The 17,206-nt window shown below is 35.6% G+C and overlaps 1 protein-coding gene and 1 pseudogene across 2 annotated transcripts; one reads left to right on the plus strand and one right to left on the minus strand.

Moving 5' to 3' along the window:
• Positions 1–7,183: 7,183 nt before the first annotated feature.
• Positions 7,184–8,579, minus strand: LOC107627552 (CBL-interacting serine/threonine-protein kinase 12 pseudogene; annotated as a pseudogene).
• On the plus strand, positions 8,521–12,412 carry LOC107625611 (PRA1 family protein A1). Of its 2 annotated transcripts, XM_016328295.3 has the most exons (8): positions 8,523–8,967; positions 10,158–10,198; positions 10,288–10,366; positions 11,012–11,098; positions 11,173–11,261; positions 11,360–11,431; positions 11,534–11,658; positions 12,155–12,412. In XM_016328295.3, exons 1-7 carry the CDS (start codon positions 8,810–8,812, stop codon positions 11,635–11,637), a joined length of 630 nt encoding a protein of 209 aa, XP_016183781.1. In that variant the 5' UTR covers positions 8,523–8,809; the 3' UTR covers positions 11,638–11,658; positions 12,155–12,412. The 2 variants fall into 2 exon arrangements, with proteins under 2 accessions (XP_088359770.1, XP_016183781.1); XM_088503644.1 differs by lacking the exon at positions 12,155–12,412 and having other exon boundaries at positions 8,521–8,967; positions 11,534–12,020.
• Positions 12,413–17,206: the final 4,794 nt, after the last annotated feature.

The raw sequence follows: 17,206 nt of genomic DNA on the forward strand, positions 1-17,206 counted from the left end.
GTATTTTGGATTTTATTTCATTGTAATTTAATATTATTTTATTTTCATGCACACCAAGTATTTGATAAAATGCTTGGCTTAGTTTCTACTTAGTTTTTCTACATTTTTGGCTTGAAATTATTGACTTTGGTGATCCTTGAGTCATTGATATCCATTCTTGTTTGATATATTAGAGTAGTTAGTTGATTTGGTCTCTCTTGACTCTATGTGACCCCTTAGTGTTGACATAGGACTTAGGGATTAGAATTAACTATGCCTATTTGACTTATCTTCGATGTAAGGTTGACTAAGTAGGATTAACTCTTCATAATCATCATGTGTTTGTGGTCAATGGCTAGGATAGGTAATCTTAGCCCTCAATTACTCGCCAAGATGTTTTCTTACATTTGAAGTTTCCTTTCCTTGTATTTAATTGCTTTGACTTTTATTGCTTTGATGTTTAATTTCTTGCATGATTAGTTTCCATACTCTTGGTTGAGAAATTGGATGTTTGGGAGAAATTGAGTTGTGGATGTCCATTCCGCATTGTGTGAAAATAGTTAATTGGTTTGGTTTCCATTGACGCTAGTCTTTCACTAAGTAATTAGTGAGTTGACTAGGACTTATGGATTGAGATCAATTATGCTTTTGACTAATTCTTAAGGAGGATTGCCTAATTTGGATTGATTTCACACAATTGCCATGTTTGTGATCCATAACTAGGATAGGAATCCCAAATTCCCCAATTCTCACTAAGAGCCCTCTTTAGTATTTAATTGTCATTTCCATTGCTTTAATTGCTTTCCTTTTACTTCCTTGCATGATCATTTGCTTCCTTGCTATTTACATTTCTCGCTCTCTTGCTTTCATTCTCAATCCCCCATGCTTTCTCTCATAGCCACTAATTGTACATTTCATTGCAACTCATAAGAAAGACGACCTGAGGTTGAATTACTCTCGATTATTTTGTATTGAATTTATTATTTGATTGATGTTTAATTGTTGGGTTTGGACTATAATTACAACGGACAAATTCTATTTCTAGCGTGAAAATCCAAACCCGTGCATTTGGGCATCGTCATTCTCATAGGTAGGGCTAGAAGTGAGTCAAACCAGCTCATGAGCTAGCTCGAGCTCGACTCATTAATAACTCGATAAGCTAAGTTTGAGCTTGGATTTGAGCTCATAAATTAAATGAGCTGAGCTTGAGCTTGGATAAGCTCAGCTTATTAGCTCGTGAGCTGGCTCGATTATATATATAATATTAAAAGTGTAGATTAAATGCATATAGAATATGCGTATTAATAATTTAATATATTAATAATTTTAATTGTTTAAAATTTTATAGTCATTTTTTATATATAATTTTAATGTAGGACATAAATAAAAAATTTATAATTGATAGATAGATAATATATTAAATTTATTTTTTTAATATTTTTTCATATATATATAAGTTACAATTTATTGATATAGAATTATAGATTATGTTCCTATTATTTGAGCCAGCTCGTGAGCTTTCGTTGAGTTGAGCTTGAGCTTACAAAATAGGCTCAATTGTTGATGGGCCTAGCCGTGAGCCAAGCTTAATTTTCGTGAGCCGAGCTTGAGCTTCGTCTAGCTCGGCTCACTTCCAGCCCTACTCATAGGTGCATTATGCTCCTTACTTCATCAACTAAGTCCCTCTCTGGCTCTTTGTCATGCCCCAGATGGTCTTTATTGGGCTCGACTCACCGACCACGACTGGGATCACGGCTTCTATTCCGTATATTAGTCTAAAGGGGGTTTTCCAGTTGAACTTTGTGGCAAAGTTCGGTAAGACCAAAGCATGGATTAGAGTTCGTCCGCCCACAATCCTTTGGCGTTGTCCAGCCTCTTCTTCAATCCCTTCAGAATGACCTTGTTGGCTGCCTTAACTTGGTCGTTGGTTTGGGGGTGTTCGACTGAGCTGAACCTTTGCGAGATGCCGAGAACTTCTAGAAACCCTCGAAAGTGTTTGTCTGCGAATTGAGTCCCGATGTCTGAGATTATGGTCTCTGGGATGTCCAACCGGGTTATCGTTTGCCTCTAGAGAAATTTGCGACATGGTATTGCCGTGATTATAGCTATCGCTTTGGCCTTAATCCACTTGGTGTAATAGTCGATATACACGATGAGGAACTTGAGTTGTCCTTGGACCGTTGGAAAGGGCCCCATGAGGTTGACTCCCCATGTTCTGAAGGAACGATATGCCGATATGATGCTGAGTTGCTGCGGGGCTGCCTAGTGGAGGTCGGTATGAACTTGACATTGCTTCCAGGTCTTGACTAGTTGGAGTGAGTCTTTGATGATGGTTGGCCAAAAATATCTAGCTCGTATGACCTTTTGGGCCAAAGTCTTACCTCCGACATAGTGGCCACAACACTCCTCATGGATTTCCCGCAAGACATAATCCATCGGGTTCAGCTCTATGCACTTGAGGAGGGTTTGGGAGATGCCATTTTTCGTATGACTTCCTGAATTAGAGAGCAGTTTTCGGAGTGCGGGTTAGTGCTTGCCAACTTGGAGAGCAAGTCGGCTTTTGCATTCCTCTCTTTGGGAACATGTTTTACTGATATTGCATCAAACTCTCCAGTCAGTACTTTTACCTTAGATAGGTACTTCTGTAAAAGGAAATCCTGTGCTTAGAAATCTTCTTTGACTTGGGAGATGACTATTTGAGAGTCGTTGCAAACTTCCAAGGTTTTTACTCCTACCTCTTTTGCTAGGGTCAATCTGGCTAAGAGGGCTTCATACTCCACTTAATTATTGCATATTGAAAACTTGTATCAGTTTGACTGCTCAATCAATATTCCATTCTGGTTATCAAGAATGACTCCTGTTCTATTGGAGCTCGTATTCGACGAGCCGTCAACGTGGAGTTTCCATAGTTTGGGAACTTTGCTTCTCGGAGTCATTTCAATAATGAAGTCTGTCATTGCTTGGGCTTTGATCAGATTCTTGGGTTCAAAGTGGTTTTGGAATTGAGACACCTCAACCATCCAAAAGAGCATCGTCCTGCCATATCTGGCTTCTGGAGTATTTGCCTAACCGCCTGGTCTGTTTATTAGACTGTGACGGGGTGACCTTGGTAGTATTGTTGAAGTCGTCAAGATGGTAGGAGGAAGGCATAGGTGAATTTCTCGACATTCTGGAGTACTTTGCTTATGAAATATACTAGCAGATATGTTTTGTGCTCGTCTTTTTGGACTAGCGTTGAAGCTAGTGCCTCTTTGGTTATAGAAAGGTAAAGGTATAGTGTTTCTCTCATTTTGGGCTTCAAAAGATAAAGATGGTTCTCCCAATGCCCTTTTGAAGTGGTGAAAATGTTCCTCACACTCTGGTCCCATTGGAAGCTTATTCCCTTTTTCATGAGTTTGAAGAGGCATAGTGCCTTTTGCACCGACGCTCCGAGGAAGCAAGATAACACGGCTAAACAATTAGTCAGCCTTCGGACATCCTTGAGATTTGTTGGGCTAGTCATTTCGAGGATGACCTGACATTTCTCTGGATTTACTTCCACTCCTATTTGCATGATCACGAAGCCCATAAATTTCTTGGCCTCTATTTTGAACGCGCACTTAGATGGGTTGAGTCATATTCGGTGTTTTCTGAGGGTTCTGAATATGGCCAGGAGGTCATTGATCAGAGTGTCATCCATTTTTGTCTTCACGAGCATATCATCAATGTACACCTCCAGTTTCGTTCCTATGAGGTTTTTGAAAATCTTTGTGACGAGTCTCTAGTATATGGCCCCTATAATTTTTATCCTGAATGGCATTACTGTGTAGTAGTAAGTCCCTTTAGGGGTAATGAAGGTCATTTTCTCCTCGTTAGGCTTGTGCATGGGTATTTGATTGTACCCAGAATACACATCCATGAAGCTGAGGTACCAATGTCTGGAACTAGCTTCTACTAACCCGTCGATATTTGGCAACAGGAGGACAGCTTTTGGACATGCTTTGTTAAGGTCTATGTAGTCGATGCACATTCAACACTTGCCGTTTGCCTTTTTTACCATGACGACATTTGCCCAGGTGGTATAGGGTATTTACCGGATGAATCCGGCTGTGAGCAAGCTTCTGACTTGTTTTTTAACTTCGCTTGCCCTGTCCACCAATATTCTCCTCCTTTTCCGAGTAATTGGATTGGATTTTGGTTCTACAGCCAACCGATGTGACATCAGATTCGAGTCTATCCCTAGCATGCTGGTGGGTGTGAAGGTAAACAAATCTCTGTTTTCCTTTAGCTGCTTTATAACTTGTCCTTTCAAACAAAATGGGAGATTTCTATTGACGAAGGTGAATTCCTTTACTGTCTGCTTGATCTAGAGTTTTTCCATATCCCCCTTCTGGTTCTAGTCTCGGCTGGTCCTCCTATTGGGAGTCGAGATCGACAAGGAAAATTCATGCCGTTTCACGAGATCTTTTTCGGAGCATAGTTATTAGAACCAAATCGGTGATCGAACCGGTCAGGCTACTGGATCACTGGGTTACTGGTTCAACCGGTGGATCACTAGTTCAACTGGTTAACCCAGTGGCCCCATGCAAGATCAGTTTTTCCTTTATTGCTAGTTTTTGGGTTCCAATTGTTGCATCAAGAGTTGAACCTTATTCTTGGGAAGTTGGTGTTTCTGATGGTGTATTTGATGAAGCCATCCTAAATTCCTAATCAACCAGGACTAAATGACAAATCTACAGGAATAATATACAACAACAATCTACTAAGAATAATATACAATAGCAACCATATATAACAACAATATATGACATAACAAGAATATATTACACTATAATCAACAATATATTATACCAACAACATAAAATAAAAAACTGAACAATCTAACAGAAATCAACAAGTTATACACTTATAATAAACCAAATATAATCAACATAGATAATCAACATAATTAATCAATTAATTCTAACAAAAGTACTAACTTATTAAAAATTTGAAATACTGAATAACTTAAAAAAAATAAAAATACATACCTTATGGTTGATGCACTGCCGGCAGAGAAGAGGGAAACCGGAGAAGAAGCATGGCGCCGCCGCCGACGATAGGGACGACTAGATGACCGGACCGGCAAAAGGAGGACGACGACGGACACACAGCGGCACAGAACAAGAGGCGATGAGCCGAGATACTCAGGGGCCACCGAGACGATGAGCCAAGATACTCAGGGGCCATCGAGACGATGACTCTGAGTAGCAGTAGTCGATGACATCGCACCGTTCGGTGGAGGTAGCGATGGCTGTGGTCAGGTGGTGTGAGAGCGAGACTACAAGCATGGTGAGGATGAGAAAGGCTGAACGGGTCTCTCTCAGGTCTCATCCGTTTAGAGTTTGGGGAAAGGGAATGGGTTTTGGTGTGGGAAGTGGGAACTGGGAGGCTTCGAGCTAGGGTTTCTGGGCGTTCAGTTCAGGTTTTTTTTATAATCGAAACGATGCCGTTTCACTTGAAGAAAAAAATAGAGTTCGAACCGTTTCAGGTTTTTTCAAACCTGCCGGTTCATTGCTTTTCATCAAACCCGGCCGATTCAAACCGGGTCTCTCTGGTTTTCTTCCTTATCCGGTTAGCTAGCTTACCTAGACCGACTTTGTTACCGGTTTACTGGGTTTTCGGTCCAACCGGGAGGGTCGGGCCGATTCTGATAACACTGTTTCAAAATGTCAAGCTCGTGTTATTGAATTCTACTGCCACCGCCCTGTCACCATGGATGGTTCCGATTGTTCCATCCTTGACCCAAAACTTCCTAACTAAGAACTTTCTGAATATGACAGTGGAGAGTTCGTTGATGGTTTTCCTCCCGAGGATGATGTTATAGGCCGTGGAATCCTTGAGCACCACAAATTCGAAAAAGAATGTCTTCTTTTGTTTTCCAGTTCCTATGCTAATCGGTAGCATTTCCGAGCCATCCGATTTGATGAAGTTTTCGCCTAGGCCAGTCACTCCGTTGTGGTAGTTTTGTAGATTTTCACTTCAGGGCCATAACTTATCAAATGCTCCTTTGAAAAGGATGTTAGAGTCGGCTCATGTATCTATCAGTATGCGCTTTACCATCTCCGTACCTGCTTTCGCCGATATAACAAAGGGGGAATCTTCGTTCAAAGTTCCGTTTTGACAATCTTTTCCAGATGGAAGGTTATGTTCGGTGGATCGGGAACTTTTCCCGGGGCGATAGCTAGTACGCGGAGGTCTTTTTTAAGTGCAGATATGGACCTTTCTTGCACCTTTTTCCTGTTGATGATGTTGACCACTATAGTTGATCCTTGTCCTCAATATTTTGGGAGACAGTTTTTATCTCCCTGGGATTTCGTCCTTCTTACTTTGGTGACCTCTCCCTTTCGGTTCTCCAAGGTTCTCTATAATTTTGGCAAACTGTGAATTTCTCATTCATGGTGGCCGATTATGAGTAAGGGGTTTAGGCAGCTTCCTGTTTTACACTAAATATGAATGGAAGTGTCGTGTTGTCTTACACTAAATATGAATGGAGCTGGAATTCTCATTTTTTTAATAGATATATCGTCTTATTTCTTGAAAAAATAGACAAAAATTGAATTGAGTCTTTAATCGTTATATTGTTAGTAAAGAAAATAAATTCATAAAAGAATAAGGTAATACGTCATTAGTTTACTAGTGGTAACAAAATTCATCCCATCGTAATTACAAGGAAATCAAAGCCAATTAGTTGAAGTGTTTATGACTCGAGTTGGTTTGGATTGGGAAAAAAAAATTAAAAATTGAGCTGATTAAATTTTAATTATTTGGGTTGATTTAAATTTAAAATTTTTTGTGAGTGAATCTGAATCATTTTGAACCGATTAAATTTGGATTAGATCGCTTCGAATAATTAGATATCCGATTGAAGATAAACTTTTAAAAAATTTACATAAATAATATATGATAAGATAATAAGAACAATACATCATCAAGTTATACTTAAAATAAATATCATAATTTAACACTCTTTGTAAAATTGTATATATAAGAGAAAATGATAGGTCCTAACCTTTTAAGTTTTTGACAAATACATTTTTGATAAAATTTAAATACAAAAACATTCCTTACTTTCACAAATGAAAGACAATTTTATCATTCCGTTCATTTGCCTCTCATAGATAAAATAGAATTGGCTAATGTGGTTGTAACATTATTCAGGTGCATGTCCGTCATGGGAAGGAGGCTAAAATTTGCAGACAAAAGGGTTCCTATACATGAAGAACCTCTCATACTCCTCTTTATCCCTTCCTTTCTTCTTCACTTCCACCACAACCAAAGAAAGCGTCAGCTCAAAAATCTCAACAGCAATGGTCAATGACCACTTCACTCCCTTTCTGGAACCTTCCAAGCTTACTCTGCTGCCCTTCTTGCTGATCGTGAAGCTCACCAATTGAGTAATCTCCTCTAATTTCGATATGATCTTGGAAACCGGCGCACTGGAAATAAACTTCACCTTGTCACCCTTCTCCTCAAATAAGCCAGAGAGATCAAAACTAGGGAAAAATGATATGATATCAAACATTCAAACTCTCTGACCGTGGCAACAAAAGCATTCCTCCTCCTCCTCCTCCTCCTCCTCCTCCACAAATCAAAAGAAGAATAAACATAATTACTACCACCAGCAACATGCTACACCACCTTATTGTCATCCTCAATATGGAACTTAATCTGCTTAAAGCCTTTCTTGAACCAACGATTCTCCATGATGTCCGGAATGGAATTTCTTTTGTCAGGTTAGTATCAAGAAGCTTAGCAACAAAATTGGACAATTCAAAGAAAAACCACCTAGGGCAGCGAAACTCACCTTTATAGATCTTCTTATATATAGCCATAACGTTACGATCATAGAAAGGTAAATAGCCGGCGGTGGAAGACACCTCTATTGTGATAGAAGGAGACGACAGAGATGAGTTGTTGAAAGTACTTTCGAGCGAGGTCTTCCCTTTAAATGGCCTTTGGTGACATCAATATTTTTGACCTTTTTGTCCTACAAATTTTAGCCTCCTTTTCGTAATGAGCACATGGACAATGGTACAATCACATTAGTCAGTTCCATTTGATCTGTAAAGACAAATAAACAAAAGAATAAGATTATCTTCTGTTTATGAAAGTAAAAAATCTTTTTGTATTTAAATTTTGTTAAGAATGTATTGTCAAAAATTTAAAAGATCATGAACCTATTTGTTTTTTTATATATATAATTGGATAATTAAATTAATTTATATTTCACTATTCAGAACTAATGCCCATCTAGTTATTATTAAATTTAATCAAGTCGGATTTAATTATACTCAATTATCCGTCATAACGGAGTCCGGTTTTGGTTGAGGAATTGGATTTCCTGCTAATGACACCCCGTCACCCCCTAATCCCGTTAAGTGAAAAAAAAAATTAAGAAAATCCATTTTAGGTAGTCCCACTCCCCTACCAATGAGTTTGTGTGAGGACGGTAAAAATGAAAGTTAACCAAAGCACTCAAAGTAAAACGGTTAAAACTTAAAAGTACATGACTCGGAGGAAAGTGGCAACTGCCAAGAGTCGAGAGTGGCAACAATAACAAGAAGAGCTTCGGCTTTCATTTTCTACTGATCAAAACACCAATCCCTCATTGGCACTAACAGAAATTAAAAGAAACCATCCCGGATTCCCGACACAGATAAAACTATAAAATCCTCATTTTCTTTCCACCACACAAAGAGAAAGGAAGGGAAGGGGGTAAAAAAGATTCATTCCGCCACGCTGCGATTTTCCGTCAATCTGCGACGAATTTTCTCGCTAGGGTTTTGCGTCGGAGGAAAATCGTAGGAACATGGATTGGGGGAACGTCACTGCGGAGGATCTCGTCGATGCTCTTCGCGAAGTAGATTGGTCATCGCCACCGCGCCCTCTGTCCGAATTCTTCTCCCGATTCACCGTTCCTCGATCCTATGCCAAGTGGAATAGCCGCCTAAAATGCAATCTTTACTAGTACGCTTCAATTTTTCCCCAATCACTGAAATTGTTGCTTTCCTCTGTTCTTTTTCCATCTATGCAACTGCAATCGAATGATTTGATTTATGGAGCTATAGTTTTTTTTTAATTTGTTTGAGGTTCTATTATCTTTTATTTTTGGTGCTGAATTTGATTCCTTTTCTTTCCCTTGCAATATTTATTAATTGAAAATTTGAAATGCTCGATTTGGCATGACTCTGTAATTTTCTCCGTGATTGATATGTTTGATCAAATTTGGATTTCGGAGTTCCGAGGATATGGATGATGGAAGGCAGTAGGTGATCCTTCGACGGATAGTTTTGTGTTTTTTTTTTTTTTTCTTGGATGCTATGTTTGAGGAAGAGTGATTCTTCCTTCATGAGGAAGAAAACGGAAGAGTAAAGGAAGAAATGTCTTCCTTTATGAGGCAAATTTTCTTGCTGGAAAGGGAGAATTTTCATTTAAGTGAGAATTATCAAAATGATATCTTCGTTCTCCTATTATTTTCACTATTAAGAAAATTTAGGAAATGAAATGGTAAAATCCCAGTATTTGCTGCTCATAGTTGAAGCAACTGGGATTCTGGACTAATTTTACCTTAAATCTCAAGGTCAAAATCTCTAATTGAGAAAGTGTGATCAAATCACTAGTCCAAGGACATGGTTGTGTCAAGTTCATACGACCGAAACAATGATATTTGAAAAGAACAATTACATAAGGTGACATTTTTGTCACTAATAATCAAAGGAAGGAAATATATTAAACATCCTCAAGGTCCATGCATGAAACTGGATAATTAGTAAATAAACGTAGTGTTTGTTTGTGTTACAAAACTTACAGTAGCTAGAAATGTATAATATATTTTTATAGAAAAGGAATTTTATTAGAAAAGAAGAGAGTTTACAACAGAGGATATAAAGAAAGTATTTTTTTTCTCCCACGTATGTCATCTCTTTAATTTTTTGAGACTTCCAAGATAATTCATTGACTGCAAAGATGAAATCACTCACCAATTGAATCAGTTCATCTGTTCTGTACCCAACCATGAAGCTTGCATAACACTTAGATTTGGGGTGGACTTGTTTGTTTTTTCATTTATCCCTACATAACAGAAGAAAACCTGATTTGAATATATAATTTCCCCCCACCCCTCTATTAAATAATTTCGGTTATGTTTGTATGTGCAGCTATCGGACCAACTACTTCATTTTGATTGTTTCTGTTCTGAGTAAGTTAACATAATGAATATCTTTTGTTTGCTATCTCCAATTGATCTACTGCCCTTTCTTGTCTAAACATTCAAATTTTGAATTGTAGTATTGGGTTTTCTTTGGAGGCCACTTGCTATAGTTGCTGCCATTCTTACTGCACTTAGCACTGCTTTTCTAAATGACAGGTAAGTGATACATCATTTTACTTTGATACCACATTTCATCATTGGTTGGAGCTGATTAAATTGATTCCAATTTAAAAAAAAAAACCTAGCCTTATGGTGTTGTACTATTGAAGTGGATATCAGTTGTGATATTGTTGCTATTTTAGAAACTTGTTGCACTTATGCAACCAAGATGCTTCGTGTAAGTTGGATTTTTGTACATATTGCTTTGCACAAACTAGTGGCCTCTGGTATTTGTTGAGTGAAAATTTGGGAATGTGATTTTTTTGGCATGTAATATATTGCATCATCAACATTGAGGTTTGTGCTTGAATACATAAATCATAGGTCTGCACACGAACAATATATTATTTAGTTTTATGGTAACTGAAGTAGATGAATAATGTTTTCATCTAAATAAGAAAAGCAGTTATACTCTTTTTAGCTTGCGATTATTCACTTCTACTTCTAGATGTTTTTCATTTAGCACCATCGTTATGCTTGCTCAAACCATTTTTCTGAGTAGCTCTTTGTTATATATATATATATATATATCACTAAGATTCTTCATGTGGTTCTTTCATTTCTTGACTAATTTTACTCAGATCTAGTCCTTAGTAATAAAACTTATCTTTGATATTGCGTTATTCATAATTTTAATTGCAGCTTTGCAGGTACTTTTAGTGAAAAGGTTACACGAACTGTCAGGCAATTCTCGCCACATTTAGCAGCCAAGATGAGACCTCCTCTTACGTATGTTTTTGTTGTTATTATCCTTTTAAGATATGTAGACTTTGCTGTGGGTTTACTGACTAGTCAAATTCCAGGCCTGTTATCCGTGGACGTCCATCGGCTAGGAGAGCAATTTATATATGTGGTCAGCCACGTTGGGTGTTTGTCTTGACATTTTCTGCTGGTAATTGAATTCTTTGAAATAGAGGTCGGATTTTATGAGCAGTACTATTCACGGTGGTTCTATCAATCCATGTAACTTTTTTACTCATTCTTCTGCAGCATCTTTCTTCTTTTGGTTTGTTTCCTGTGGTCTCCTAATGGTTTCATGGGCACTTGCTATTGGTCTTCTAGGTACATCTCATACTGAAAAGTTTACTATTTAATACTTCCCAGCACTTTGTCCAGTATTTTGTTTTTTTTGGTATAATATTGATCATTCTTGCTCTTTTTCAGCCACCATCCTGCATGCAAGCTTCCGAACACCTAACTTGAAAGCACGACTAAACACTTTCCGTGAAGAATTTCGTGCAGTGTGGCGCAATTATAGTGAGCTGTAGTTTGCAGTTTGTTTTCTCGATGTAAGTGCTTTCTGGATTTTCACTTGCACATAGTGTACTTTGTTCTTTTAGTGCATTTGCAAGTTATGTTAATCTGTAAAGTACAACTCCCTGGAAGTGATTGAGAACAAATGTGTTGCACATAGAAGCTATAATGAAAGAGTATCCTCTCGAGTTTGCACTGCAGAATAGATAATTTCCATGTGTTTCATTACCTTCTACAGTCTTACTACTGGAAATGTTGATTTTAGTTTTGGGAAGCTTGCTTATGTAAAGAGGGTTTATATATTTTATGCTGTTTGGCCTATACAATCATTTGATATCATTTTTATGTGATGAATCTGAATTTAGCAGCAAGCTTGTGACATGGGTTTTAAGTCCAATGCTGTGGTATTTTGTCTTGGTTTTTGGAAATAGCATTATTCTTCCAACTGGATTTCAAATTTGTTATCTACTTCTGATGTTGATGCTGATTGCATAACTGAGTACAACTTGCTATCTATGAATCTCATTTTAGGTATTGCTGCTTTTCGATCAACATTATTTCCTTTAGCCGAGATGGAACCTTCTTGGTAAGGTTGCCAATAGATTGTAAATTGTGAGGAATCCTTTTTGTCCCTCCACTTTCCATATAGGTTAGAATGTGTTTTACTTTGTTGATTATGACATTTATACTGGCTATAAGCTTGACATGTAACAGGAACATCCATAAGTGTCACTATCTTCAATTGCCTCCAGAAATTAGTGGCATAATATGACAAGAGTCTTGTGTTTCTGTGATTCTGTTCAGTAGTTTTAAATTTTTTGTGACGTGATAAATAATGTTATCCAAATGGATTTTGAGTGAAGCAAAGAAGTTCCTTCTAGCCTTACCAAAATAAAAACCATATTTTTTACAGTAAATTTTCGTAGGACTCCAGGCTTAAATGAATCGCGTTCGTGTAGGAGTAGGTTGACTTGTGATTAGTTAGTTGGTCATTCAACTTTGGGAATAGAACTTTGTTTAAAGTAATAAAAGGAATGCAACGTTTTTAGTTTTTTTTTTTTAATTGCATAGTGCAAGTAATGAAATTCAGCCCTTATTTTATATCAGAAATGTTGAGTAACAAAGGGTGTGTTTGGTTTTGCGTTGGAAGGAAGAGAAGCAGTTTGAGTGCATTGAACGCTTCCTCTTTTTGTTTGGATGCTTTTTTTTCTTTAAACGCCAACGTGATTTTAGGTTCTTAACGTGCGTTTATAAGAAGCTAGAAATTGTAGTTTCTGCGTTTAGATAATCACGTTAGGATTGGATTTATTTTGTTTTATCAATTCTACTCTTTACTTCCTTGCTTGTAGTCCCTTTAGTATTCAAATATTTTAAATATATAATTATATTTTTTTATTAAATTTTTACTTTTGATTTTGTATAAAAAAATATTTTTGTTTGGCTTTGTTAAATTCTTGTATATTAATTTATTATTATAATTTTGTTATAATATAAATTATTGATCCTATTAAAAAGAACAAAATAAATAAAAAACTAATTATAACTAAGAATAAAGTTATGAATAATTAAAATTTATAGTTTAAAATAGTCACCAAAAAAAAATTATAGTTTAAAATAGTATTAAATAAAAGAGTACTGAGAGTATTAAAAAAATTATAAATAATATAATTTAATAAAGTATATTTTGATATATTTTTCATATATTATTTTTGTTTTTGATATAAAAATATATTTTGTCAATTTTTATATATTATTTTTATTTTAGTAATTAAATATTAATTTTATTATAAAATTAATTAATAATATTTATTTAAATATCTAAATTAAAATGATAGAATAATATAAAAAATTTATTTAACTTGATGCCTATTTTAGTAATTTTTTATCTAAAAGTAATTTTGAGTAGTATAATCCAAACAATATTTACTTTACTATAATCCATTTTGATATAAAGATTACCAAACATAAATCACTTTAACACAAACTTACTTTTCATCAAAATCAAGTTTGCAAAATCAATTTTATGCAAACTTTCGTTTACAAACTAAAATCCAAACACACAAAGTCAATTTTGTAATTAAATTCAACCAAGTGTCTCAACTTACGGCATGCTCTTCTCTTTTTTTTCTCCTTTTTTTAATATTTTTTCCCTCACCAACTTTGATTCTTTTACTACTACCAATACTAGGTTTTCTCTTTTTTTTTTTTTTTTTGTTTCTTTGTAAATTTTTAAAATTTTATGAAGGAGAAGAAAAATAAAAAAAAAATCGAAGAAAACACGAATTTTTTTTTTTACATAAAATACAGAAATTTTATAATGATAAAAACATGAATTAGTTAAAACAAATACAATTTTTTGAAGTGAAATATAGAAATAAACATACAACATTAACAAAGCTTTGTTTCACTAGGTGCGGTTGACTACATGAATCAAACGATATCATTGAGCTCTATTATGTATTATGTCTACAAAGAGATCATTTACATGTAGGTTTCGTTTGACTACTCTATGGATGGTCTTCCTAAGTCTTCCTCTACCTTTTACCCCTTGTCTATTTTCTATTTCATCCACCCTCCTGATCGGATGCTCTGTCAGTTTTCTTTTCATATGTCCAAACCACTTGAGACGTGATTTTACCATCTTTTCCACAATAGGTGCTACTCCAACTCTCTCTCTCTTATATCTTCGTTATTTATTCTATCCAATCGCATATGATCACTCATCCATCTCAACATCTTCATCTCTGTCACACTTAATTTATGTTCATCCTTCCCTTTGGGTCCCCAACACTCTGTACCATAAAGCATAGTTGGTCTGATAGTTGTGCGATAGAATTACCTTTAAGTTTTAAAGACACTTTTTTTTATCACATATAAAACCAGTCTATTCTGCCATTTTGACCAACCTGCTTGGATCCTATGATTTACATCATGTTTAATCTCTCCATTATCATGTATGATGCATCCAAGATACTTAAAGCTTTTAACTTTTTGTAGGATGTTTTCTTCAATCTTCACCGTTGTATTAGGGTTTTTCCTTCAGCGGCCGAACTTACATTCCATATATTTTGTCTTACTACAACTTATGCACAGACCATACACTTCTAGAGTTTCTCTCCATAGATCCAACTTCTTATTTAGGTCTTCCATTAACTCTCCCATAAGGACGATATCATCGGCAAAAAGCATGCACCATGATATAAGCTCTTGGATATGCTATATGAGTACTCCCAAGACTAAGGTGAAAATATATGGACTTAAGGATGATCCCTTATGTAATCCTATATCAATAGAAAATTTCTCTGTCACACCACATTGAGTCTTCACGCTAGTTGTAGTCTCATCATACATGTCTTTAATTGCACGAAGATATGCGATTCTTACTCTCTTCCTATCCAAAACCTTCCATAAGACCTCCCTTGGCACCTTATCATACACTTTTTCCAAATCAATAAACACCATATATAGATCTCTTTTATTACTACGATACCTCTCCATCATTCTTCTTAACAGGTATGTAGTTTCAATGGTAGACTGTTTGACATAAAACCAAATTGGTTCTCTATTACTTGTTACTTGTGTCTCTTGTCTCAGCTTCCGTCTATCACTCTTTTCCATAACTTCATGGTATCGCTCGTGAGCTTGGTCCCTCTATAGTTTTCACAACTCTGTATATCCTCCTTATTCTTGTAGATAGTTACCAAGGTGCTCTTTCTCCACTCATCTGACATCTTTTTTTTACCTTAAAATCTCATTAAAAAGTTTGGTTAACCAACTGATGCCTTTCTCTCCAAAACCCTTCCAAAGTTCAATTGGAATATTATCGGATCCTACTACCTTGCCATTTTTCATCCGCTTTAGAGCCTCTTTTACCTCGAAGTCTCGAATCCTTCGATAGTAGTCGAAGTTTTGATCTTCTTCCCTCTTGCATAATTGACCAAGGCTCGGAAGAGTCTTCTATCCTTCATTAAATAACTCATAGAAGTAGCTCTTTCACCTTTCATTAATCTTCTCATCTTGACCCAAAATCTTTCCGTCTTTATACTTTATGCACTTAACCTGATCCAAGTCTCTCGTTCTTTTTTCACGGCTCTTTGTGATCCTATATATACATTTTCTCCTTCCTTTGTTCTTAAACACTGGTAGAGACCCTCTTATGCTCTTGTTCTTGCTTCACTTACAGTCACTTTTGTCTCTTTCTTAGCCGCTTTATATTTTTTTCAATTATCTGCATTGTGACACAAAGACCACTCTTTAAAGCATTTTTTTGCCTTTATCTTTTATAAACATATAAGAAAAAACATAGAATTTTTTTACATAAAATATAGAAATTTTATGATAGTTAACACAAATTTATTTAAAATAAACAATTTTTTGTAGCAAAATATAAAAAATGCATTTATTATGAAAAAATACTGGAATTTTATGACAATAAATACATTATCTTTTTAGGTAAAAATATTTTTTTTAAAAAAGAAACAAAATAAGAAAGTACATAAATTTATTGATAATAAAGTCAAAGAACAATGCTTGTGTTTTCTTACTGACTTATGCAAAAAAAATTTCACAGCAAATCATTTATAATTAAATTTCAATACCTTGACAATCTAATTTCACTTAACTTAATTAATCGCCAATTCCTTGGTCAACTAATCAAGAGAAGAGGTGAAGAACGATTTCGATTTTAAGCCACATAATATTCAAAGACTATCCCTAGCTGAACTAAATATCACGTATTCAAATACTAGTTTCAAATAATTGAAGATTATGAGATAAGTTTCAAGCTCATTCCGATTTAAATTTTCTAAAGTAATAACAGAATCCAAGACAGAATTAGAATATTTTTCAATACTTCTAACCATTAATGATGAAGAACGAAACTCAATCTTAAAAAAGTAGAGAAGCATGAGTCAAAATAAAAAAAAATACTTGCAGTACTAATCCATAAAAATAAAACAGAGCTCCAAACCTTTAACAAGAGAAAGTTTAGTTACTCATCGTAGAAAAGAAAATAGCCTAAGACTCTAAGATCAAAGATCCAAAAATCAAAGGTGATTACTTGTGAATCTTATTCACTTATTTATATCATAAATCCTAACAAGAATTCAAATTCAAAAACTAAATATAATCTTATTTTTGGAAGGATAAGATAACAAAAACAATAATTCAAATCTATCCTAAAATTAATTCTTATCTTTCTAGAAGAATAAGATAACAAATTTATTCAAAATTTAAATTTAATCTAATCTAAATCTTAACAACCAAATATTATCTTTTTAGAAAGAGTTTGTTGCTAATTAATCATTTAAATCTTAAATCTTGACTTGAATTGAACTTCTTGGGAGTTGGTTAGGCACTTGGAGCTGGGCTCCAAGTTTTGGAGCTGTACTTTAAAGCACTTTGAATTATTGGGAGTGAATAGTGCACTTAGAGCTGGGCTTCAGATCTTGGAGTTGGGCGCCCAATACTTAGAATTTTTGTGAAGTTGGGCGCCACTCCTTGGAGCTAGGCGCCAGCCCACTTATGCTTCCTCCTAGGCACGGGGGCACTGGGCTTAGGAGTGTGGGAGCTGGACTCCTAATT

The sequence above is a fragment of the Arachis ipaensis genome, chromosome B2 (assembly GCF_059453495.1).
Source record: "Arachis ipaensis isolate K30076 ecotype BB chromosome B2, ASM5945349v1, whole genome shotgun sequence".
NCBI classification, from domain to species: Eukaryota; Viridiplantae; Streptophyta; class Magnoliopsida; order Fabales; family Fabaceae; genus Arachis; species Arachis ipaensis.